Source organism: Trichosurus vulpecula, chromosome 6, assembly GCF_011100635.1.
Source record: "Trichosurus vulpecula isolate mTriVul1 chromosome 6, mTriVul1.pri, whole genome shotgun sequence".
Taxonomy (NCBI): domain Eukaryota; kingdom Metazoa; phylum Chordata; class Mammalia; order Diprotodontia; family Phalangeridae; genus Trichosurus; species Trichosurus vulpecula.
The window spans coordinates 258,424,637-258,450,034 of NC_050578.1; the positions used below are offsets into that span (position 1 = coordinate 258,424,637).

Below are 25,398 nucleotides of genomic sequence, written 5' to 3' on the forward strand. Positions count from 1 at the left end.
CTTTTTTCTTTTTTTAAGAATAGGTAAGACCTGGGTATATCTGTAAGCAGCAGGGAAGAAGGTGGCACATAGGGAAAGACTGAAGAGAACTGAGAGAGGATGATTGTGCGGGCAATCTACTAAAAAAGATGGGAAGGAAGAGGTTCAAGGGTACAAGTAGAAGGGTGGGCAGTGGCTAGGGCAAAGGCCACATCTCTAGTAGACACCGGAATAAAGTCCTTTGTTGGGACAGGAAGCTAGGGTGTGAGAGCCTTGAGGAAAGAAGAGAAGGTGTGAAATAGCCTCTGGAGGGAATGGGATAGAGAATCAATTAGGGAGGAATTAAAGGACTGTCTTGACAGTCAAGGCCCAGCTGAGATAGCATGAATTCATGGTAGATTTGGTTAGAATGGCTGTGCAACTCTATCCCCAGGAGGAGAAAGGGTAGTAGGAGGGGTTAATCCAAGGTTAGGGACTGATAGGATATCTACAAGATGAAGGAGGCAAGGCACTGGGGAAGACAGAACAGGGTAAAGTTCATCTAAGCAAACATGCATTTCAGACTATCAAGGAACTTTAGCTTTTATTACTCAGCATTCTCAAAAATAGTGCGCTGTTTTGTGTTCGGTTCTGCCTTGACAGGAAAAATGTAAAATAAAGTTTTTTTAAACTGGAAAAAAAAAATGAAACACACACTCTCTCTCAGGGATCCCTGTTTAAAAACCACTGTAGTAACTATGGAGAAGTCATAAGGCTGTCTACTTACGAAATGAAATTTGTATATGAAAAATGACAGAAATAAATAACTGTTTAGACATTAGTCTAAGCTAGTTTCTTCTAGCCCTGGGTCATGGGGACAATGAGAAACGCCTTAGTAAAAGTACTGCTGATTCTGCTTCAAGTGTCAGCTTCTAGCACATCCCAGGACCTGGGCAGAATGAGGTTCCAAGCCACAGCATCTTCCCCAATAAGTTACTTCTGCTGCTCTTAAGATGAGGGCTTGTTTTCCCATCATTTCAGACATCTGAGCATCATGAAGAGGGGAGCAGAGAAATCAGATATTTGGGGCCCAAACAGAATAAACTTGTTTTTTCACTTAGTCAAGACACAAGAATTACCACAGAAAAATGGAGGGTTCCATGCCTATGAACAAATAAACTAGAAAACACTGGTCACATAAAGATATGGAGCTTAGTCCAAGGAAGAAGAGTGGAGACTTTTCTGGAACCAGTATCAACCAACAGGCTAGAACAGAATAAGAGCGTGGTCTACCATGACCCTGAGGAATATGCCCTTCAAGATCTAGGCTTGCCCTAAGAATTTTAAAGGATACTCAAGAGAGAAGGGTTAATTCTCAGGCCTAACTGTGGGTTTTAAGTCACTTTGGAGATAAAGAAGGAGCAGACTAAATTGGGATAGCCCTAGATCTTAGGAACACCGTGAATGACACCCAGTTCCTTCTCTCATCCCCGTCCAAAACCCAACAGGAGTCACAGAAGGATGAGGAGTTTCTAGTACCACTCTTAGACTCAGAATAGGAATTGGGACCTTCTGCCTCTAAGCAGTGCCCATTACCCTGATACCACAGTAAAATGTGATAGGTAAGAGATCTCTCATGGGTGGAAAAGAAAAGAGATACAGGACTTACTGATGGGCTACTCAGTCAGAAGTCACAGTGTGTTAAGAATAAGAGGAGCTAGATTCTGTAAGTTGTTTTAAAAGTTTAAAACTCATCTTAAAATAAATATAATCATGTTTTCACCTTAAATACTACTTATGCAAAATGTGGAGAAAGATTAGAAGTCTGAGTAATTTATAGTATTTAAACTCTAAGGATGCTAAATTTAGAAGATCATACTATGCCATATATAATACCAACACATATACACACATGCATATGCATACACTCACACAAACACACACGTCATAAGAATTCTACTGGCGTGAATAGAGACCAAATAGCCAGTCAATTCTTTTCCCAACATCTGCAGAATGCTAGCTAGGGATTTACTCATGATTATTTCCAAAAACAACATATATTTTATTTTTAAGTCCCATGGTAATGAATGTTACAAGGAAAATAACTAATGTACTCTGATATACTACATCTAGCCAAAGTGAGGTTGTAAGAAAGTTTTAAAAGTTCTTTACAAGGTAAAGAATTGACTAGGTTGTAGGGTTGGGGAATCTGGCCTTCTAGGTCCTTGGGTGTGGCCTTTTGATTGAGCCCAAGTTTTACAGAACATATCTTTTTATTAAGAGAATTTGTTCTGTGAAGTTTGGATTAGTCAAAGGGCTGAACTCGAGAACCTAGAGGGACACATGTGGCCTCGAGGCCAAAGGTTCCCCACCCCTGGTAGGGCTTTCTGGAGTCTGAGTTTACCCACAACAGCAACTTTTAAAAAAGATTAAGAGTATTTGCCAGATCACAAACAGCGATGATCACTGGTGTGCTAATGCACCCCTCACACAGCAGCATTTCACTGAAGCTACTCTGACATGGAAACTTCTGGGGACATGGTATCACATCAGAGGGCCTGCAAAGGAGAATGAACTACTAGTCTGTGTAATTCAGACTTCCGCAGCACATTACAGCTGCTTGTTCCCAAAAAAGATACCATTCACAGAAGAGTTCGTTTAAAGCCAGCAAGAAATTTTGGGCTTTGAATAACCTACTGCACAGCAGCCTAAGTTATCTTCTGTTTTGCAGTTGGTATGCCCCTATGAAAGATGTACAGCAGAGGTATCAAACTCATGTAGCCCAAGTCCCCATTGTGCAGGGCCCAAATCAACAATAAGTAATAAATAGTATTAAATATATTAACAAAATGGAATTGGAAAATGTTTAATTTGTGGTTCTCTAAGTCAATGTGCTACTCTCTCATTGAGTTTGACACCACTGAAGCACAGCATTTGTTTTAGGATGGCACCAAATAAATTACTGCTTTAGCAAAAAAGCCCAACCCCAGGACGAAAGACTGTCATCTCAGCCCCATCACAGTACTTTTAGACAACACTTCAACCCTCTGAGATCTACAACTGCTGACAGTATAGAGGTGGGAGAAATGGTTTAGGTGCTTTATTTAAGTGAGGTAATCTCTTCCACACACAAAAAAATAAGGGCAATTTTTAAACTGAGGTCAGTAATAACCTGGTCTATTTTAATCAGGAAAGGATTGAGTCAAGATAGTGAGACAAATGAAGACTAAAATTCATCATTCATTACACTCTAAGGAGCCAGGCCACCAAGAGAGAGCAGGCTTATTGGGTCCCATACTGGTCTGGGCATGCTAAGTCCCAGTGGTTTGGTTCCCATTTCTGTGTAAGGCTTGATGACAGACTGACTTTAACCAGAGCTTAGCTCCTCATCACAGCTCACACTCCCAGGGCTGTAAGGTTTCCCAAAGGCCCTCCTCTTGACGGCCTACGGCTCACCTGAGGGCTTTCCTCAGCGTCTCTATACAGGCAACTGTAATTTTGGGGTTCTTACTGTCCAAGCCCTTCAGAAGCTCTTCTTGCACGGCCTCCCCCTTTTCAATTTCTATGTACATCAGACAGATCTCTGTGCCAAGCTCCTTCGCTTTGGCTTTTGGCTGGTTAAACACTTTACTTACGACCCCTGACACAACTTCTCCTGTGGTCCTGAAACACATAGTTAAAAACAAAGATGCATTTTATTTTACAGAAGAAAGGCTTCAAGAAAGATGCAAAAAACAAGGGAAAATATATCTCTGTTTACTTGTCAGAACTAATTCAAATGAGCCCCAAATCATGTCGTTTTCTTTTTTACTCCAAGTGTATTTTCTATTTGTGAACCACAAGTTAACATAGGCACTTTGGAAAAAACCTACCCTAGATTTTATCTATCAAACTGTATGTAATTACTGTCAATCACTCCAGTATTTCTAATTCCAAGAACCTGAAAATTCCAGTAAAATATTCTAAAATGTTAATAATCAAGGATAACATATAAGGTGTCCCAAAGGTCTCAGAACAGTTTTATTAGCTTAAAACTGTCTTGAGACCTTTGGAACACCCTGTATATAAGAAGCCACCCAGACCCAGAACAAATGGAAAGAAACGACTTACTTTCCAGCCACATGAGCATTTTCGACATAGACAAGTGCAGCTTCTAATCCCTTGAGCTGAACCACTGCATTGGAATCGGTCACAAATTTTTTGATCAATCCTAAGTATTTGGACCATTCAGGACTCTTTTCATCCTTTATTTTCTGGAAAATCTTCAGGGCCTCTTCATATCCACTTAATCTTGCTTTCCACAGCTAGGAAATAAGTTTTATTTATAGATATACACATTTTAAGTAAGTTTATTTCATACCTTTTTCCTGCTTGCTGTGAACTGTTTTTGTGAAGTAAATGTGATTACATTATGTTCTATTCTAGATGCAAAAAGGGAATGCAACAAATTCAGACTGAGGTATAAAAGAGAGAATACGGAGTAATTTGCAAAAGTTCTTCCAATCTCAGATTTGTTGCTATCAAAGTAACAGGGCAAAACCAAACTTGAAACAATCTCTTACTAGCCATGATGACTAAACCCTGACCTCATGCTTACGGGCCTTTTGTTGCTCCTTCTCTTGATAATATTCAAGCAGAAAGAGTGTTGCTAAGGCTGCCTGATATAGAAGGTTGTTTTAAAAACCTACCTGCATAACTGCCAAGCAGCTTCATATCATCACACTTTTTAATTTTTAATCAGAAATTTGCTGACTGTAGCCAATACATTTCAAGCTCATTTAGGGAGCAACCAGAGATTTGTCACTCAGTCAACAGATATTTACTGAATCCCTATTGTGTACAAGGTACTCTGCTAGGGGCTCTGGTGATTATAAGGATAGAAAAAAAAAGAAAAAAGGAAAGAAAAAGGATAGATTTCCTGCCCCTACGTTTAGATGGGCAGGGGAAAGAATTAGTTTTGTTCCCGTAACAGTAAGACTTTCACTGAAGAGAAAAGCAATTACAGAATTATCATGTTATCTCAAAATGGGAGGAACAGCTTAAAAATTTGTACAACAATCATTCTAATAAAGTTAGTTGGGGGTATTACACTGAAGGAAAAAGAAATTCTATCTTAAGGAAGAAAAAGCTCACTATTTGTTTCAGATAGGACAAGGATAGACCTGTAAATTCACTGGTACAGAAAACTCCTAGGTGAGCACAATCCCTCTATTAATGCAGGTCAGCACCTTCTCTACAACTTAAAAGTCTCAGAGAGTTGTCTAGAGCACAAAGAGGTTAACCAGGGTCCCACAGGTGGTGTGTGTGTGTGTCAGAGACAGAACTCAACCAAGGTATTTCTGGTCCTGACCACTATGCTCTGCTACCTCTTATGATACTTCAGAAAAATAAGTCAAACATGCTGTAACACCAAAATAAGGAATGCTACAAATTTGCTTCCCATGATGCCCCAGACCTGTAATGCAAGCTCAAATTATATTAAACACTTCCATTCTTTAGCTGAGCCATGTATTAAGCATACATAATAAACACAGAATAGAGGAAGACATTAAATTATAGGAATTTTTTAAAAATCAAGCGAATAAAACTGGAATAATAACCTCAGTACCTACTATAGTAACAAAGATCTTCAAATGACTTTTGGGTCTTGTTTCTTCCCTGCCACAAGAATTCATAGGATCCCAGGACTGAGAATGACCTCAGGGATCATCTCATTTTACAGCTGAGGATACTGAGGCACAGTGAGCGGGGATAAGTAGACTACTCCAGGTCACACAGATAGCAGGGGACAGATCCAGAATTCTAATACAGTTCAGTGCTCCCTGAAATATCCTGGAGTGGACCTACCAAAAACCATCCAGAATGGCTCTCTAGTTTGTTTTTCAAGCCCTTTAAAGAAAAAGAGTTTATCACTCTTAGCCATAAGAAGTAATCTATAATTTTTAGAAAGTTTTACCTTATGTCTAAGTGAAATTTAAGTTATTGCATGCCAACAATTTTTATACAACTTAAAATCAAAATGAAATGTCATACTGGACCAGGCCTTGTCAAATACAATAATACTTCAGTTATCCAGCATGGTAGACAAAGAGGGTGTCTGGTTCTAGTTAACTGAATTTCCTGCTTAACATATTCTGCAATGGAAACTAACTAGAGCTAACATTCATAGTAACTTGGCCCCAACAATTTTATTTCAGATATACAAAACTCCTTGAATTGCTTTATAAACTACAAATCTAAGTGTAAAAAAACCCTTTTTCTCAATAGCGAAGCAAGGTAAAATTATTAGCACTAACTGACATCATTAATAGCTACAGGAAAAACTTCCTAACAATTCACGCTTCAATAGGAAGTGTGCTCCACCTCAAGAGGTCTCCCCGAAAAGCCAGGTGCCCACTCGCCTGAAATATTGTAGAAGGGATTCTTATTCAGACATGGGTTGGACTCAAATGGTCTATATTATAAAGGAGTCCATTACAGGTCTGTGGTTCTGTAAGATTTTCAGTAACCGGGTCAATCGACTTTGAAAGACGCCTCATAGAGTTAAGCAGAATAGCGCCACAGGGGCAAAATTAGTTCTCCCAAATTTTAAATCAAAGCAAAAAGCTTTTCAAGTCCTATAATTTTTGCCTCTTTATCCAATAAATATTTGTGAGATTAGAAAGAAATGAGAGGTGGGTAAGATTAAATAATGGAATAACCAGTATTTATAAAAATAACTATCGATTAAAGAAAGAAAGTAAACTTTATGTTGCCTCTCAATGTCTTAGCTACAAATTAAACGTAGTCTGAGGAAACTATAGCCAGGCAAGTTTTTAGTAATGTTCTTGGTATGTTTGACTGGGGGTCGTGTTTTACGTAAATTGAGAGTAAAGTTAGAATCTTCTTGAGCTGAATGGTGAATATAGATATAAAAGGTTATTTGGCTTTAAAATGAGCCCCCTATCAGACCAAACCCTTCTGTTTACAGTGGGAGATCACTGAGCTCTCCCAAAGGCCTGGAAGGTTCGCCTGCTTCTCCATGTTCTAGACATCTCACTGGGCATCCTGCCATCTGTCCTCCTGCTGCCTCCCACCCACCTTCATCTCCACTTTCTACCTCCCCATCCCTCTAGGGTTGGCTGCTTGGCCAGATCGCTAATCCAGACCAAAACTACCTTCTCCAGTCACCACTCCTCTGGTTGTCTCCTCCATTAGCATCTAAGTTCTCAGAAGGCAGGGACTACCTCACTTTGTATACTCAGGCCCTAGAACAGTGCCTGGCACATAAACACAGAGTAAACTGTTTTTTATTCTTTTTTTTTTTTTAAATCCCTGTGGGCTACTCCCTGTATAGAAACTCCCTCTAATGATGCAGATTGGCAACTCAACACCCCTCAAGAGCCGGATGGGGGCACTGTGCTGTTAATGTAACTTGCTGGATCACATGGCTGAAGTGTCAGAAGGAGTGTTTTAACCCCAGTTTTCCTACTCCCAGGCCTACACACTTATTATCTACTCCCCTACCTGCTGTGTCCCTTAAACCCTTAGGTTTATGCTTACTGAATTCAATGACTTGACATTTTGTGGGTATAACATGCCTGCAACTTCACTAGCAAACCACATTTAAAGTAAAATCTGAAGAGTCCCCAAATCTCCTTTTCAACAGTTCCCCACCTCATGCCCAGAGCAGCCTGTTCTAAAAGTTTAATGCTACGTAATTTTTAAATTAGACATTTGTCAATATCTTAACCCCTGAACTTCCCCTAACAACCAGACAGTGAAGAAGAAAGCTTCTGCGCCATTGCTGTTCCCCACCTCTCTACAGAGAGGATGATCGTGCGTCCCAACACCTCTTCTCCAGATGAGTCATTACAATTAATCAGAGTGTGACCACCCACATATTGTTTAGAAAATCCTCTATAACACACCTGGGCAGGTCAGTGTTTCTGAAATACAGGATTTTTAAACAAATTTTGGCACAGAGGTATACCACAAACATAAACTATTTCCAAATTAACAAACCACCAAGTGCTGGTAAGTCAATGACAGAAAATATAGTGAAGGTATGGAGGGAAAAGAACCTCACCTTATGTTCACATTTCTGATCAACCGACAGTTTCATCCACTCGCTGTCGTCTCCCATTGTGTGTCCAGTTTCTTCTTAGAATGAAGAAGAATTCCTGGTCAGGTAAAAACAGGCACCTATTAACTTTAGGCAATTTCTTAAAAGAGTTATTTTTTAAATGAGAACATTATCATACCACACATGCACAAAGAGTCAAGAATATAACTTATGGTCAAATATTTACTTCATTCTATTAGTACTGCATAACAAGATGGACAATCAAAACCTAATGTGAAAGGAAGAAATACTTTTAAGCCATTACATAAGAGAGTGCAGAGATCTATAATTTATAGCTTTCTGAATGGAGCCTGATGAACTCAAGCAACAAGGCTTTGGAAAAGAATTCAGTGTCGTGGCTGTTCAGTCATGTCCGACTCTTTGTGACCCCATGGAACACAGCACACCAGGTCTTTCCATCCTTATCTCTTGAAGTCTGTCCGAGTTCATGAACTCAGTGAAAGTGAACAAATACAGGCCTTTCCTGATGCAACTAGTGCCTTCCGCAAAAAATCACTTTGGATCTATTTTGTATATATCTACGTACAGAATATGCACATGTCCTATCCCTACTCCCATAGTCTGTAAACTCCTTAAGGACAAGACTGTTTTTTTTGCTTTTGTTTTTATACCTCTAGGGCCCGACACAGAGCAGACACTTAATAGACATTTGTTGATAGACCCCACAGACTATCCAATACTGGTTTATGTACAACCAGCCAAAATCAAACAATTTCAATTGATGTCATTTCTGCAATTATTTTTCCATATAAGTGACCTGTGAATTAACCAGCATTTATTAAGAACTTATTATTGGGGATACAAAGATTTAAAAAATAACTCCACACCTCAAAAAGCTCAAATTCTACCTGTTCTAAATATAAAATATATTTAAAAGAGAATTACAAGGCAATTTCAGGTAAAAGGCACTACTAGTATTTGGGAGAGTGGGGAGCAGGATCAGGAAGAAGGTGGCATCTAATCTGAATCCAACCCAGGGATTCTAAGCAGCACAGAAAGGGAGACCCTGTTCTAGGGGCAGCCAGGTCAAAGGCATGGATCCTGTGTATGAAGAAGAGCAGTAAGGCCAGTTTGACAGGGCTGAGGAGTGCCTAAAGGGAAGAGGGGAGAAAATAACCTTGACCTCTACAAGTCTGATACCTGGCCCATCCTCTCGACTCCTCAAGGCACTACCTTTGTTCAGGCCCTTATTAACTCAGCCTACATTAACCCAACAGTCTCCTCATTCATGTCTCTGCCATAAATCTTTCTTCCACACAGCTGCCAAATTTAGTGAGCAAAGACTTGACCATGCCAACAATTCCAGTGGCTCCCTATTGTGCCTCAAGGATCAGAAATTCTCTGGGATCCAGAGGGGTGAAGGAGAATGAAGTCTCAAAAGATGACTCCAAGGTTGGAAAGCTAGGTGACTGGAAGGATAGTGGTATGACAGAAAAAGGGAAGTTTGGAAAAGGGATGGTTTCAGAAGAAAGATTATGAGTTCTATTTTAGACAGGGTGAATTTTGAGATCCCTACAGGACATCTGATGTCTAACGGACAGATAGCATTGCAAGCTTGGAGCTCAGAAGAGACTAGGGTGCTATACAGACCTAAAGTCATTTGTGTAGAGATAATAGAACCCATAGGAACTGCTGATGATGTCACCGAGAGAGTATAGAGAAGAGGTATCAAGACAGTTAAAAACTTATTTTGTAAACTGTTTTGAAATTAAACAGCATGCCCAACTTTAAAAAAAAGTGAGGGAACAAATGAAACCTCCCATCAATATTCCATTAAACAAACATGAAATATCTATATTGCTCAAGGCACTGTGCTAGGCTGAGGACTAGAGAGGAAAAAATTATGAAAAAGTCCCTATCCACAAGGCACTTAAGTCTATTTTTGAGAAATGGTCAAGGAAAGAACAAAGAATGTTCAGGTGGTGACTATGGGGCTAAATACTCATTTACTGTAGGAAAACTGAGCTTAGAAGAACTTTCTTTATAGGGGCTTTATAGGGGTTTAGTTGGTGCTAAGTGAGGCTATAAATTTGATGTTCAATTGGCCTGCTAGTTTAGAAAAAAAAACCTTTTCATGGTCACAGGTTATACTTCTAACCCTTCTATGGCAGTCAACAAATCTATTCCTTTGAATGACCAGGAGGGCTACTGAGCCTCACTACTTGTCCTGCTTCCATGCCCTGCAAGTCTCCCCAAATTTTCATCTGACTTACTTATGTTACCTAAGGACCCCTTGTCACAGCCTCCCCAACCCCTGCCTATCCATATACTCTACAGTTGAACTTTCTTTTAATGTTTTATTTTCCTAAATTAGACTATGAACTCCTTGAGAACAAGGGCTGTCTACATTTTTCTATTTGTATCTCCAGCTAAGGCACATGAAGTGCTTAATAACTTATTTAAACCTTTCTCAAACTTATTTTCTGGGCTATAGCTTAAGATTACCAGATTCTTTTAGTATACGTTTTTCTATGCAAAATACTTTCTTTTGATTAAATATTTTATTTCCTTTAAACTTCAAGGGGTACCCCCAGTTGTGGTGTTCTAGAATTTGGTGAACAACTTATCATTTGCCCCATCCTGATTCTTGTTTTAAGTCTAGACCAAAAAAACTCCAAACTACTTGACTGTAGGAAATTAGAGATGAGCCTTGAGGCAAACAGGGTGAAGCGACTTGCCCAGGGTCACACAGCTACTAAGTTCTGAGGCCAGATTTGAAATGAGGAAGGTGAGTCTTCCTGACTCCAGACTTGGCACTCTCTCTACTGCACCACCTAGCTGTCCCCAAAGTCTATGATCCTCCCATAAATCCTCCACAGAGGAGCCACCCAACAGGATTCCTTCTGCTGTTTTTTAAACAGTTGATGGGTATTCTTTTCAGCAGTCTGTTACACAACCAGCCCATATCCCTTTCCAAGAGCTGTACATCATTAAATTAAATTAATCCATCAGTACCTGTATTTTCAATAAACATTGAAGATGAGCAGTGAGCTAGGCCCAGAATGGAATAGGAAGTAGAGAGCAATTTGGACTTCAGCTGGGAAAACATGTATATGGCCAGTGACCATAGAATGCCATATTCACTGCAGATTTTAAATTGCAGGTAGCCAAAAAGGCAATTGAGAGATGTATGAGGGGTACAGATGAGAAGTTCTAATATAGTAACTCTTAAAATAGAAATGCATCAGGTTTAAGGCTCAATTAAGGTGAGACGCTTTTGTTTTGTTTTAAAGTAACTTTTTAACAGAAGCGCTTTTATTTCCTGGTGTAAAACAGTAACCAGAAGATAAGTTTTGGGGAGTTGTCTAAGTTTCACAAGCAGGTGAAATGACTTGCCCGTAGCCATACAGTGTTAAAGGTAGGATTTCAGCCCAGATCTTCTGGGATTAAAGCCCTGCAGCCCCTACCTACTATACCAGGGTCACTTTTTCTTTAAATAGAGGGTTATTAAAAAAAAAAAAGTAACCATGACAATGATTACCCAATAGCACCATAACTTAAAAGAACATACCACAGAAAATGAAAAGATCTTCAGAGTACCAAGATAAACATACATATGTTGTGGATTTTATATATGTATACTGTTCAAAATCAGCATCTAAAATCAGGGAATTTGTGTAGATTATACATACCTGTACAAGTATATATGCATGCACACACCTCTCCAAGAGAAGTTAGCTGTTCAAATATATAAACTACCAGACTCAGCACAGTTCATTTGAGTGAGACTTTCATTAAGCCTTGTAGTCAAAAATCCCTGGATTTTTATGAACAGGATTATGGTCTGGAGTCAAAACCTAGCAACTGACAGTAGACACTTTCATTCCTTTTAATCATGATAAGTCCTTGCCTTGGGACATCAGATCCTGAAAGAAGAAAACACAGTAAAAGTAGACAAAAAAGAATCCCCAAGGTCACAGGTATAAACAAATACTGCACACATTATTTCAAAAGGCCCTCCCCCTCCTGTTAGACGGTATATATAAAAAGCAGAGTCACAGAACACATTGAAAATCCCAAATAACAAGACACTAAATGCAGCTGAATAAAACAAACTTTGTAAATAAAAGCACCCAGATTTTATGAGACACTTGGTTTTATTTCAATCATAAGACACATGCCTAAAGTCTGAAGACCTTGGAAACAGTTTCTCTCCCCCAAATTTATAGTTTGAAGGCATTTTAGAAGTTAGTAAAAAACTTAATTTTTCAACACTAGAATGTAATTTAGAACAACAAAGTTCTAACTGTAATGACACATTCTTAAAGTAAATGCTCTTAACTGTAAAGCAACCATCACCTCTCCTCAGGAGTTAGTCAGAGAGAAAGGTAAAAAAAAGACTTTTCAGAAGGCTACACATTGGAGGGTGGAGGGGTGGGGGGACAAAGGGAAGAGGCTAGGTCACTAATGAACGTGCTAAACTATATTTTAGAGTGGGGGTTTGTACCCTTTTGTAGCAGAAACCCCTCTAACAGTTTGGTGAAACTTAGGGAGCCCTTCACAGAATAATGTTTTTAAATGCATAAAATACATAGAAGGATCGCAAAAGAAAGCAGTTATACTGATACAGCTATAAAAAAGGCTAAAAGAAAAAAAAAACCCAGTTTGTAGCCTCCAATTTAAGAACAGACCTCTGCTTTCATCAGCATAAGCACCTCCATATGCAGAGCACATTCTCCTGCCCCTAACCTTCCATCAGTTAGAGGGATTGTGTAATGTGATGGAGGTTTTCCTCTGGTTTTTCTGTATCTTGAGGGTAACAATTTGAACCAAGGGAAGGTCAATCTAAGGTCAAATTTAAATGTATATTTTAAAAGAAATTAAAGTTATTACCTTCAATTATATACTTGAAACTAGATGAACAAAGTACTGCTCAGGAAAGGGCCTCAGGTTATTTTTAGTGAAGAGATAAGGATTATTTATAATTAATACCTTATATTTGTAGAAATACTTTCTAACGTGCATTTACAATCATCAACTTTGAACAAACCAGTGGGGTAGTTGGGCAGGTGGCATTTATCCCTAGTTTTTAGATGAGTGAATAAATTGAGAAGGAATAAGGGACTTGCCCAAGGCCACAAAGTTAGTCATAAAGTGGCAGGGCCAGTAGTCCATCCAGGGCCTAGTGACTCTCATGTCATTTCACTACAACTACAGATTACTGTGTGAAATGAAGCATGACAGGCTGCTTGTAGGAGTGCTCGAGTAGCTGGCAAAAGGCTTTGTTCTCTTCAATAATTTAAGACACTCCATCCCAATTTTCATTCATTCAACAGATATTTATTAGAGCATTTAATAGACAAGGAATACAAAAATGGCTAAGAGTTCATTGCTATCAGAGAGCTTACAAACCCATAGAGGAAGGAAAAGAGATACCGCATTTCACTGCATAATCATCACAGGTTTTACCAGCAAAGGTGGGGTGCGACCATTATGTGAAGCTTTAAAAATCTGTGCCAGTATTACTTAAAAATCGTTTATTACTAAACTGTCTTTGGTGCAAGATTAGGATGTACGAAACACTCGTGAATATATGTTAAAATCGAATACTGAAGAAAAAAAATCAAACACTGACAATGCCCATGCCCTGAGATTTCTAGGCTTCAGCTTGCCATTGGAGAGAGATAAATGTGTATCCATATGCCACTGGTGAATACACTGCTGCTCTGTTTACCTTTTAAGCAGCCTGAACAGAATCATACCATGCAACGATTACTCGATGAAAGGTTATAAAACAGTGTGTGATGATTATGCGGTAAAATACGGTAAGATCTTCCATAGTTCCCTATTAACTTTAGGATAAAATATAAACCTTTAGCCTGGCATTTAAGATCTTCTATAATGTGTTTCCAACCTAACTCTCCAGTCCTATTTCACATTCCCCTTAACTCGATTTCTTCCAGAATGTTTTCTTCGCTCTAAGGGCCCCCTCAAGTGCTACCTTGGAGACACCTCCCCTGACTTTCCCAGCTGAAAGGGTTTTTTCCCTTAAAACTTCCCAGGCACTTTGTTGGAATCTAGCCTTTATCCCTTATCATTTCCTGCTTTGTCTCATCCTAATCTGTGTGCACATATCCTCCTCCTAGGGAAGACAGAATGTAAGCTACCTAAGGGGGAGACTGTGTGTCCTTTGTTAAATCTCTGTACCTATAACATTGTGCACAGCACTCTGGAACATAACCGGTGCTTAATAAATATTTGTCCAACTTAGATTTCTCGAACTATAATATAAAGCAACATGGGATATTTGCCATAAGAGCTATACATTAAAGACTATAAAAATTCAGAGGGAAAAGATGACTTTCGGGTCGCAGTCAGGGGGAGACGTATGAAAGAGAAAACCTTTTGAGCTGGGCCTTTTAAAAGGCACAGTTGGGGTTAGGATAGGAAGTAATACAGGAAAAGAAAGAAGAAAACTGGAAATCTAAGAAACTGTTTAAAGAACAGTGAATTGTGCAGCTTTACTGTAGTACAAGGTATAGATGGAAAGAGTGAGAAAATGCTGAAACAACAAACCAAAACCTAGTCTAAGGACATGTTGTGGAGAGCTGTGAATGGCAGCTAAAGTGTTTGTGTGTGCTGACTTGACAGGCCATTATTAAAGAGCTATGTCCTGGTCAGTTAGATGCCAGGTACTGTGCTAGATCCTGGGGATACAAATAGAAGCAAACAAGACAGTCCCAGACTTCAAGGAGCCTACCTGCCAATGAAAGAACACAACAGTCTTATAAAACGCGGGTTGGAAAGTGGGGGAAATGAGCTGGGCGGTGTGCTACACCCCTTAATTCAAGTACCCACTGTCTGATTATCTCTAATTTATCCTGTCTATATCTTGTTGCACATCCTCCCCATCCCCTGGGAGCTCCCTGGTGGCAGACTTTTGTCCTTCTTTGTAGTCCCAGCACTAAGCACAGTGGCTCACACACAGTAGGTGCTTAGTAAATGTTTACTACCAGCCAACAAGGAAGTGGTTGTGAGGCCCAGGTCCCAACGATGGCTAGTGAGTAGATGACATGGTTCGGGGATGGCCAGGAAGTGGCACGGAGGCCAGAGTTTGCAGTGAGATAAGGCGAAAGCTTAGGGAAGTTACTGTGAGAGCGCTTTATGTTATAGACAAGAACGGGTAGGAGAAGCCAGGTAAACCATTAGGAGGATGCTGCAGTAACAGTTTCAAGTACGAAGTAATAAGGCCTAGAACTAGGATAGCAGGAGTACAAATGGAAAAGAGGGAGACAGATCCAAGAGGCATTCTGGAGTTAGAAGTAACAGGCCTTGGCAATGGACGGAATTTCTGAGCATGACTGTTTAAGAACAAAGTTGACAAACTAGACAGTGCCCAGAGGACGGCAACCAGAAAGAAGGGCTTTGAGTCCATGACATATCACATTTGGTTAAAGAACCAGGATGTTTAGCCTAGAGAAAAGAAAAGGGGTGCATAACTATCAGCTAGTGCCTGAAAGGCTAGGAAAGAGGACAGGGTAGAACTGTTCTACTCGATGGGCAGTGGGGGTGGGGAAAACCCAGGAGCTGTGAGTTGAAGTTGCATGGAGGTCAATTTCACCTGGATGTCAGGAAAGGGTTCTTAATTATTACAACTGCCCAAGAGTACAGTGACCTGCTGTAGGAGGCCATGGAGGCCTTCAGCAGAGGCTGGACAATTACTTGTGGGCAATGGTAGAGATTTCTTTGGGGTATGGTTTGGACAAGAAAGCCCCAAGGTGCCTTCCAACTCTCAAATTTGGTGAATATGAGGGCCAAGGTTCAGGGAGGAGTGAAAGATGAGGTTTTAGCATGACTAACACTGACAAAAATAGTCAAGTTTTGAACACGTAAAGTTTGAGGCACTAATGGGAGATAGAGGAGGAGATGTCTCACAGAGAAATGTGGAACAGAGCTGGGGAAAGAAGTCAGGAGTAGAGATAGATTAGAGACTACATGGAGATGAAATTCTAAGGCCTGGGGTTGATGGGGAGGGAAGGAAGGAGCATTTATATAGCACCCACTATGTGCCAGGCACTATGCTAAGCATTTTTTTACAAATATTTTCTCATTTGATCCTTATGACAACCCTACAAAGTAGGAGCTATTATCACCCTCCATTTTATAGTTGAGGAAACTGAGGCAAACAGGTTGAAGTGTCATCAGTTGTGCCACAAGGTATCTCAAAGGCTGAGAGTGCAGAGAAGAGCTCCCACTACTAAGATACATGTTATATGAATAGTTTACTAAACTAACATAAGCTTCTACCTAATTCATGTTAAAAAACTTTCTAAGTTAATTCAAAGTCCTAATTAATGAAGTTTACACATGCTGAAACATGTACCTTAAATGTTTTTATTATGTTGTTTATATAAATGTCTTGAAAATAATCAAAGTACAATTCTCAAAGCACTCCCAGGGAAGATTTTACTGATTACAGCTGACAGAGAAATTCAGAGATTTTCCCCAAGTCACACAAGAAAGCCAGGATAAATTCCAAATGACCCAATTTTCACTGTAGTGTTTAAGCAACCAACAAGTACTGACTGACACTATGATCACAGAACCTGGAAAGAGCCTTGGTGACTTTCTAATCCAATCCTCTGGTCTCCATCAAGGAAAGTAAGGCAATTCGCACAAGAGTTACAGAGCTGGTCAGTTAGCAAAATGGCGTCTACAACCCACATCTTGGGTTGGCAGGCTATCTATCTAGAAGTGTTCTCTCTACTATTCTAGGGGCCCAACTGCAGAGTCCTTCTAGTTTAAATCCTTGTATTCTGACTGTAATATTCTGTTTTCAGACTGTTTTAAAGGTGAAACCAGCAACTACCATGAAATGAGGGGGAAAGGAAACAGATTGTAGAGGGAGATAGTTGTCGATAGCATTAGACTTAAAAATTTCTAATTCACAAGCTCCTGACCTACAAAAGCTCTTCACTACCACAATGCAAGAGATCTGGATTTGATTACCAGTCCTGGGCCCTTGCTTCCTGCCAAGGAGGTACTAATGCAGAGGCAGAATGAGTTTAATGAAAGTGGAGAAGTTAACTTTTGCCCATTTAAAAATACCAGCTCTGAATTACAGTTTTCATACAAAAGAGCAAGCTCGACTCAAAAAGGCTGGTGACTACAAAAGGAAGACAATAACGAAAAACTAGACTAGATACTTAGTTATAACTGCTTCGAGAAAGGACACTTAACCTGCAGGAGCAGCACAATTATGTAACTGTAGCAGAAAATTTGGGATTTTTATCGTTCCATCAAGGGCAGAAAAAACCCTCCAAAGTGAAAATCCTTTCTAATGTTCGAAACTTCTCACCTGCCTCAGGCATCCTCTCCATTAACAAGGACTAGTCACCCTCTTCACTGGAATACTCTGCAAAATCAGGGAGCCCCCCTTAGAGCCACTGCTCACAGCCCTAGCCCGGAGGTGTTTACCTCCAGCAAAATCCGTAAAGAGTGAGGAGCTGATGCCTTTGCACCTAACGAGACAACCCGGTTAACCCAGCTCTCCCCAGAGGTGACAGAGTTGCCAACTAGAGAGGACCACAGTAACATAGGCCTCTGGAGGGATAAGAAAGCTAAACCCGGCAGTGAATTAGGTCAACTTGGGGAGCTGCCGCACTCACTTAGGGAGCTGCAAAGCTAATGCTTACTCATCCCCCATCGTCCAGAGCCCAAGGAACTGAGTGTTGGGGCCCCGGGCCCCGTAGCCAGCGTCTCCCCCCGCCCAGCAGCGGCACAGCTGGGCTCCACTCCGGGAAAGGCAGTCCCCTTCCCGGGAGGGGGAGGCGCCGCCAGGCAGCTAGTACGGCTTGGCCCTGCTGATGCCAGCACGATGGCCGCGGCCCAAGGCCCAGGACCAGGCATCTCTTGGCCCGAGGCTCCCGCTCGGTGCAGCCGGCATTGTTTACCGCTTTCGCTGCCTTCCTTCTCGTCAGGCCGGGGAGGCCCCTCTCCTCTCCTCTCCTCTCCGCCAAGACTCGTGGGCCTAGCGCCGGGTTCCGGACCCCCATCCGCCGCCGGTGCTCAGGCTCCTCCGTGGGCCGCAGGGCGCGGGCCGGGGCAGCTGCAGCGGCGGAGGCGGCCAGAAGCCCCGGCGGGCGGCATGGGGGCTGCGGGACGCTGGGAAACGCCTCCTTCGAGGGCGGGGCTCCGAGCGCGACGGGCGGTCCCGGCGTCCACGATCGCCCCCACCCACTCCACGCTCGGAGCGGGCGCTTAAAGGGGCCGCGAGGGGCGGGCGCGAAGGCGTGCCTGGCCGGGCTGCAAAGACACTAGCAAAGGGACTGGCTACGTCCAGGTAACCGACGAGAAACAAAGGACAGCCGGTTCCCATCGCTGCAGTCCCGCCTCTCGAGGACGTGCCCGGGAGAAAGCCCACGGGGCCAGTACAGCTCCTGAGCCCCCCAGACCACCTGAAGCCACAGCTCCAAGTACCCCAGGCCCCCGGACCCGGTGAGCCATCCAGACCTGCGCAGCCCTCCCCACTCTGGTCCGTTCACTTTTGGGGGGTGGAGAAGGGAGAGACCCGCAGGTACCACGGAGGCCAGGGAGCAAGTGTTAACTTTTGGAAACCGTCTCGGGATTGCCGGCCAGTCTCCGGACACATCAAATTCGCATGGCGCCGGCTCAGCTTCTTTTTGGAGACAATTCTAGTGCAAGCAGTGAGTTCACGTCAGAGGGACAGCTGACTTGCTGGCTCTGGCACTTTACTGATTATTAAGTTTTGACTCTTTCCTAGGAGGAATGTCTCTAGATTTGTTTCTAGGGCCTTCTCACTGTATTTTTATGTCTCCATCACATGCTGAGAAAATGTATTCCTAAACTGTTCTTCTGGCAGTTGGTACTGCAAATCAGCAAGCTTAAGCACTTAAGAGGCAGAAATGAAGTTGCTGGCTTCAAGGAGCTCGCAATCTAATGCTGGAGACAACCCGCAAATAATTATGTACATACAAGGTATATGCAGTGGAAATGGAAGGTAGAAATGTAAGAAGGAAAGGCCTCCTACAGGAGAAGGGAGGTGTGAGCTGAATCTTGAAGGAAGCCTGGGCAATCAGCAGTTAGAGGTCAGGAAGCAAAAGCGATGGAGGCATTTAGAGCAGCCAATTCAAATGCAGAGTCGAGATGGAAGTGTCTGGTGTGAGGGGCACTCAGTCTCAAGCAGGCCAGTATAGCTGGATCACTGAGGTGATTATGGAGCTGAGAAACACTGGCTCTGAAGTCAGAGGACTTGTGTTCAAATTCCTCCTTTGATACCTTCTACCTACGTGCTCTTGGCCTGCCTAGGCCTCAGTTTCCTCTTCTGTCAAATGAGCGGTCTGGGTCTAGATGGCCTGTCCAGCTTTAGATCTTTGAACATCGTAGTTAACCTAATAAGTCAATTTGGTCTGGTATGGAGCTGTGATTCATCTACATGGAACCACCCAAGGCAGGCAAACACAGTACTTGTTCCACAATGTAGATCAGCAATTTCTCTCTAATTTGTAGTATAACGAGGTGTCAGATGCAGGACCTGAACCCAAGTCTTACTGACTCCAAGGCAAGCCTGTGTATCTTCTACAGCTCCTACCTCTCAAAAATTCAATATACTCTAGTAGATCTTAACATGACAGACCAGGATAGAACAATATTATCTCAAGTCTAAAAGACCTGTCAATTTCTGACTCAGATCTAGGACTATCTGGGGGCTTTGTTCAATCATTTCAGTCGTGTAGACTCTTCAGGACCCCATTTGGGGTTTTCTTGGCAAAGATACTGGAGAGGTTGGCCATTTCCTTCTCCAACCTGGGGGCTAAGAGGAGGTAAAAGTAATCCTCTGCAGTCTTACACTAGAATGGACTCAAACCTCCGAGTGCTCTGACCTTAAATGACTGTTTAAATTCAGGATGACCAGACCTGATGTCCATATAACTGGGATGGTACTATATACTGGCTTCTGGGAGGTAAGTGATGAGGTGACAGACAAATGGCAGTTTGGGCCACAGGAAGAGACCCAGTTAAGTATCTATTAAATAGTTTCCCAGTGACACAGTAGGAACCCCGACAGAATGCAATGAGAACAGGCTAAGACAAAGAACAAGAAATGACTAATAATGCTGTGCTGGCCTAGATAAATTAGCTTAAATTAAAGATGGAAAAAGCCCATTGACTTTACAGCTCTAAACCAATCCAAGGCATTAGAACACAATATTCTTTCTTTATAGAGTGTTCATTTGTGTTTTGTTTGGTTTCAACTTATTCTAACAGTGAAGGCTTGCCACCTCCCTGCCCACTGGAGGATGAAGGATTAATGATGAGTGTTAACAACTTGCCAATTTATTGACAACACACAATCCCACTTCAAGTCAAATAAACTAACTTAAGAGGAGCTAAAGGTGATCTATATCTTATATCACCCAACTCCTGAAAATTTCATATAAATCTGCCCAAATGACTGATTTTTTGACAACCTTTTTTGTTCCCTATATTGTTACCTATCTTCATTTTGAAATTTGGTCCAACACGATTTTTGTTACTATCACAGACTCATTACATTTGAGTCTTAAGGATCCCTAAAGATTATCAAATCCAGGAGTGGGGAACCTGTGGCCTTGAGGCCACATGTGGTCCTTGGGTGTGGCCTTCTAGGTCCTTGGGTTCAGCCTTTTGACGAAGTCCAAGTTTTACAGAACAAATCCTTTTGTTAAGGGGATTTGTTCTGTGAAGTTTGGATTTCGTCATAGGGCTGCACTTGAGGACCTAGAGGGCCACATGTGGCCTCCAGGTTGCAGATTTCCCACGCTTGATAATCCCCTCATTTTACAGAAAAGGAAGCTGGAGCTCAGAAAAATGACTTGGGTAAAGTCATACAGGTAGCCAGTGGCACAGTCAAGCCTAAAAATAAAGCCTGACATTTATAAAGGCTTCTTAAGATTTATAATGCTTCATATACATAATTATTTACATAATATATGTGTTTATATGTTAGATTCTCACAAAAAACTGTAATGAACTACATTTTACAAATGAGGAAACCAAGTCTGTAGCTAGCTAACTGACTTAGCCAAGGTCACAGAGCCACCAGCAAGTGTCCAAAAACAGTTCTCCCATTAACCCCTCTGCATTCTCCCCCTTCAGATTTCAGTTCAAGGGCCACCCCTTTTAAGAGGCTCTTCCTGATTCCTCCAGGTGTTAGCCTCATCCTTCCTCTTTCCCCCTCCTACACAAATAACTTTCTATTTAGTTTGTCTATGCCCCATGTCTACTTATTCATAAACATATGGTATCCCCTTCACATACCCCCCTCCCCCCCACATGTAAGCTCCTTGAAGGCAGGGAAATCAATTTTGTCTTTGTATCCCTATTACCCAGCAGAGCACTTGGAACATATTAACTAGGGCTTAATAATTGCTAGTTCCTTGACTATTTTTGTATAATCTCTCTATAAGCTCCTTTCTCTCCTCTAGCACTGCCACACCTTGGTGCAGGTGCTCATCACCTCATGCCTTTTCATTCCTTTTCCAGTCGTATCTGACTCTTCCTGACCCCATTTGAGGTTTCCTTGGCTGAAATCCTGGAGAGGTTTACTTTTTCCTTCTCCAGCTCATTTGACAGATGAGGAAACTGAGGCAAACAGGGTTAGGTGACTTGTTCAGGGTCACAAATCGAGTGTCTGAGGCCAGATTTGAACTCATGAAGATGAGTCTTACTGACTCCAGGCCTGGCCCTCTATCCATTTTGACACCTACCTGCCCCCACCTCATGCCTACTGCAAAGCCTGCTGGTAGGTCTCCCCTGCCTCAAGTCTCTCAGCGCTCCAGTCCATTCTCCACTAAGCTGTCAAATAGATCTTCCTAAAGATAAAAAGCAGGTCTGACCATGTCCTGTCGTCCCCCCTTCCCCAATTCAATCAATTACAGTGGGTTCCTATTGCTTTCAGGATCAAATATAAAAGTCCGTTTGTCTTCTGCGCCCTTTACAACCTGGCTCCCACCTACCTTTCCAGTTTCCTTTCATTTTCTTCCCACACATACTCTTCCATCCAGTGACCTTGGCCTCCTGGTTGTTCTTCATACAATATATTCTTATCTCTCTGAGTATTTTCTCTGGCTGTCTCCCAGGCCTGGAATGCTCTCCCTCCTCATTTCCAACTTCTGACCAACCTGGCTTCCTTCACGTCCCAGCTAAAAACTCACCTTCTCTAAGAGCTTTCCCAAATCACCTTAATTCTATGCCTGCCCTCTACTGATTCTCTCCAATTTATTCTGTCTATATCTGGTTTATACATAGCTGTTTGCATGTGGCCCCCCTCCTCATTAGCCCGGGAGCTCCTGGACAGCTAGGCCTGGTTTTTGTTTCTTTGTTTCTTTTGCACTTAGCAGAGCTCCTGGCACATAGGTGATTGAGTAAATGCTTAATGACCGACCCATTGTTGACAGTTTTCCTGACTTGTATTTTCTTCTAAGTTTTCTATCCCTTCTAATTTTATGAAGTCATCTGATATGACCTGACACCATCTTCATCACTTGCATACATTGCTATCTCTGAGCAAGAGATAGGGATTGACCTATAATTTCATTTATATAGGAAACTATATGTTGTTGTGGTTTTGTCCTTCGGGCTTGAAGAAGACCAAAACGACATCACAACGTCAGGGTCAACGTACACTGTGTCCTGCTGTGGCTGATCTTACTATATGAGCTGGGAAGGCTCTACCACAGGCTGGGCACAAATATAGGAAACTATATGAATAATAATATACACACACAGATGGGGAAACTGTGCTCACAGAGATCAGTACTTTCTTTGCTTAGAGCAGTGAGCGGTTATGTGTCTTTTCCAGGGTTACATAGCCCATATGTATCAGAGGCAGGATTTGAACCCAGTTTTTCCTGGTTCCCAGGTTGGCTCTCTATCTACTACATGTTGCCTCTGAATGAAAAAAGTTTACTATTTATTTATAAACTTACTTAGGTCAAGCATAACTACATAAATGGGAAATCTGTAGATAGGCAGAATTTTAGGTATAAAATTTTCATCCAATGATGGATTTCGGTTGTTTCTTAATATTCTCTATTTCAGTGGAATTGATTTCCTTTGTAATGCTATGTATTTTCTTTTATACATTTAAAAACAAGAGGTCCATAGGCTTCACCAGACTGCCAAAGGGGTCCATAACACAAAAAAAGATTAAGAACCCCCGCATTAAGAGAATTTATCAATCTAAAAAATACTTACTGATCTTCAAAAATTTACTTTTATGTTAAATAACTGAAACATAAGTATGTCTCAGTTACAGGTTAATGTTAGAAATGAACATGTATATATTTTTATCCTATTAATTCAAATCAGACCTTTTCACAATTAGAGATGGGGGGGGTTGTTTTTTTTGGTTTTTTTTTGCAAGGCAATCAGAGTTAAGTGACTCACCCTGGGTCACACAGCTATTAAGTGTCAAATGTCTGAGGCCACATTTGAACTCAGGTCTTCCTGACTTCAGCCAGTGCTTAAAGATGATTTTGTAAAATTTATTCTTCCACCCAGAAACCAGCCATTGGTATTATCTTTGGCGTTACTTTAATACCTTTTGAAAGAGACACAAACTCTTAAGTCACTGCCTTTAGTAGTTACACTACCTAGTCATTGTGTCTTTGGCAGAATTAGAGGCAACAAAAAGTCCCCCCGATAACAATAAGTTGGACAAAATGAAAATACCCACTGCATATCCTTGGGTAAGAATGTTTCCTATATTCAGGTGACTTTTCTAACCACCTAAATACAAACTCCACACCGTTTTTTTAATGTAACAAAATCATGTCTGTGTCTTCTTGGGAACACATTGCTGGCAGTGTTTGACAGTGCTTATGTGGAAATGGAAGGGATCTACAGGTGACAAGAAAACACAGATATCTACTGAGGATCTCCTAGGTAAACATAATATACGAAATGTATGCTAAAAGACAAATCCTGCCCACTAGAAGTTTACAACTTGAAACTAAAGACAACAGGGAAAAAGTCAATGTGTGAGAAAGCACAACTTTTTAATGTGAAAGATCACTGAATGGAAAATCTAGCTAGGAGGATCATCTGGAGCAAGGAACTCCATCTCTACACCTCAGCTTCCTTAAAGTCTCTTGCAATTCTAAAATACTATGATTTGATTAAGAAAGTTCTATACCACAGATGACTAGTAAGTCTATAATCAGTCATTTCATATCAGAACCATCTGCAATTAGTGTTCAGAAAGGTGAGAGAGTGCCCACGATACAATAGTTTGTTCCTTTTAGCTCAATTACCTTGAAAAAATGATAGCCTGTCTTACCTGGGACCAGATATATAGAAAATGACCCTCAAATCACAGTCTCAGAAGAAACGTGTGGCCCAATTCATCCTCCCTCATCAGGCACTGCTAGAGTGAAGTACTTTTCCAATAACCATTCTAGCCTTGTGGCTCAAGTAATTATTTCAAGGACATTTTGCCCCAAATCCAAAAGTTGTACCCACCAGAGGCACTCCAGAAGCAATCTTCCAATGAATAAAACAATGGTTTAAGAGTCAGGAAACATGATTCTACCAAGAAATAATTCTAAGTACGTCTTTGAGAAGGAACCATCCAGTTGATAGGATACCAGCACTGTGAATGTTAAAATAAAAATTCTAGAATGTTATTATTCCGTTAAAAGATTTGTCATTGAAGATTACTATATACAATATTTGTTCCAAAAAAGTTGCTTGAATCAATTCTAACTGCTCTAGGAAAAGCTGCTATTTAAAGGAATAGAGGCAAATTCTTTTATAATGTAAGTGTTTCTAAGACTTCAGAAGATGGGAGAGTTGATTTCTTGATTACTCTACCTTCAGAGATCACAAATTCTCCAGCCTTCCATAGATGATACTATCAATTCATTATTATTAACCACTCACATTTATGTAGCACTTAAAAGTTTGCAAAATGCTTTCCTTGCAACAACCCAGTGAAACAAGTATTATACTCATCTCAAATTGAAGCTCACACTAACTTGTCCAAAGTCCCATAGCTATTGTCAGAGCTTGGAATTCCAAGACAAATCTCTTTGTGTTTCTGGACACCGCCCCAATAATCATGTTCATGGTATGGAAAACAGGATCAGCTCTGTCAGAGGACCAGAGTTGAAATCCTCCCTCACACACTTAGCTTTGTGACCTTGGACTCTGGTCTCTTGAGGTTCCTTCCAGCTCTAGATCTAGGATCCTGTGAGCCTAAGACCAATCTTTTGGTGATAAGAATTTCCTCCCTTAGAAGGCTGACCTTCTAGAAGACAGACACATACACAATTCACAGGCGGGCTGCCCTAAAAACTCTCCCAGCTTGACGA

The 25,398-nt window shown here is 41.3% G+C and overlaps 1 protein-coding gene across 3 annotated transcripts in view; it reads right to left on the reverse strand.

The window, feature by feature from the left end:
• Window positions 1-25,398, reverse strand: part of CKAP5 (cytoskeleton associated protein 5) — an 88,191-nt gene that overhangs the window by 56,061 nt on the left and 6,732 nt on the right. The window contains exons 1-5 of one of the 3 annotated variants that reach the window (XM_036762594.1): window positions 17,977-18,179; window positions 11,716-11,949; window positions 8,027-8,120; window positions 4,069-4,262; window positions 3,415-3,621 (exon numbers count right to left, since the gene is read on the reverse strand). In XM_036762594.1, coding sequence (XP_036618489.1) covers window positions 3,415-3,621; window positions 4,069-4,262; window positions 8,027-8,083 — 458 coding nt within the window. In that variant the 5' untranslated portion in view covers window positions 8,084-8,120; window positions 11,716-11,949; window positions 17,977-18,179. Of the gene's footprint in view, window positions 1-3,414; window positions 3,622-4,068; window positions 4,263-8,026; window positions 8,121-11,715; window positions 11,950-17,976; window positions 18,180-25,398 lie in introns of those variants that run through there. The other 2 variants (XM_036762595.1, XM_036762593.1) reach the window with 2 other exon arrangements.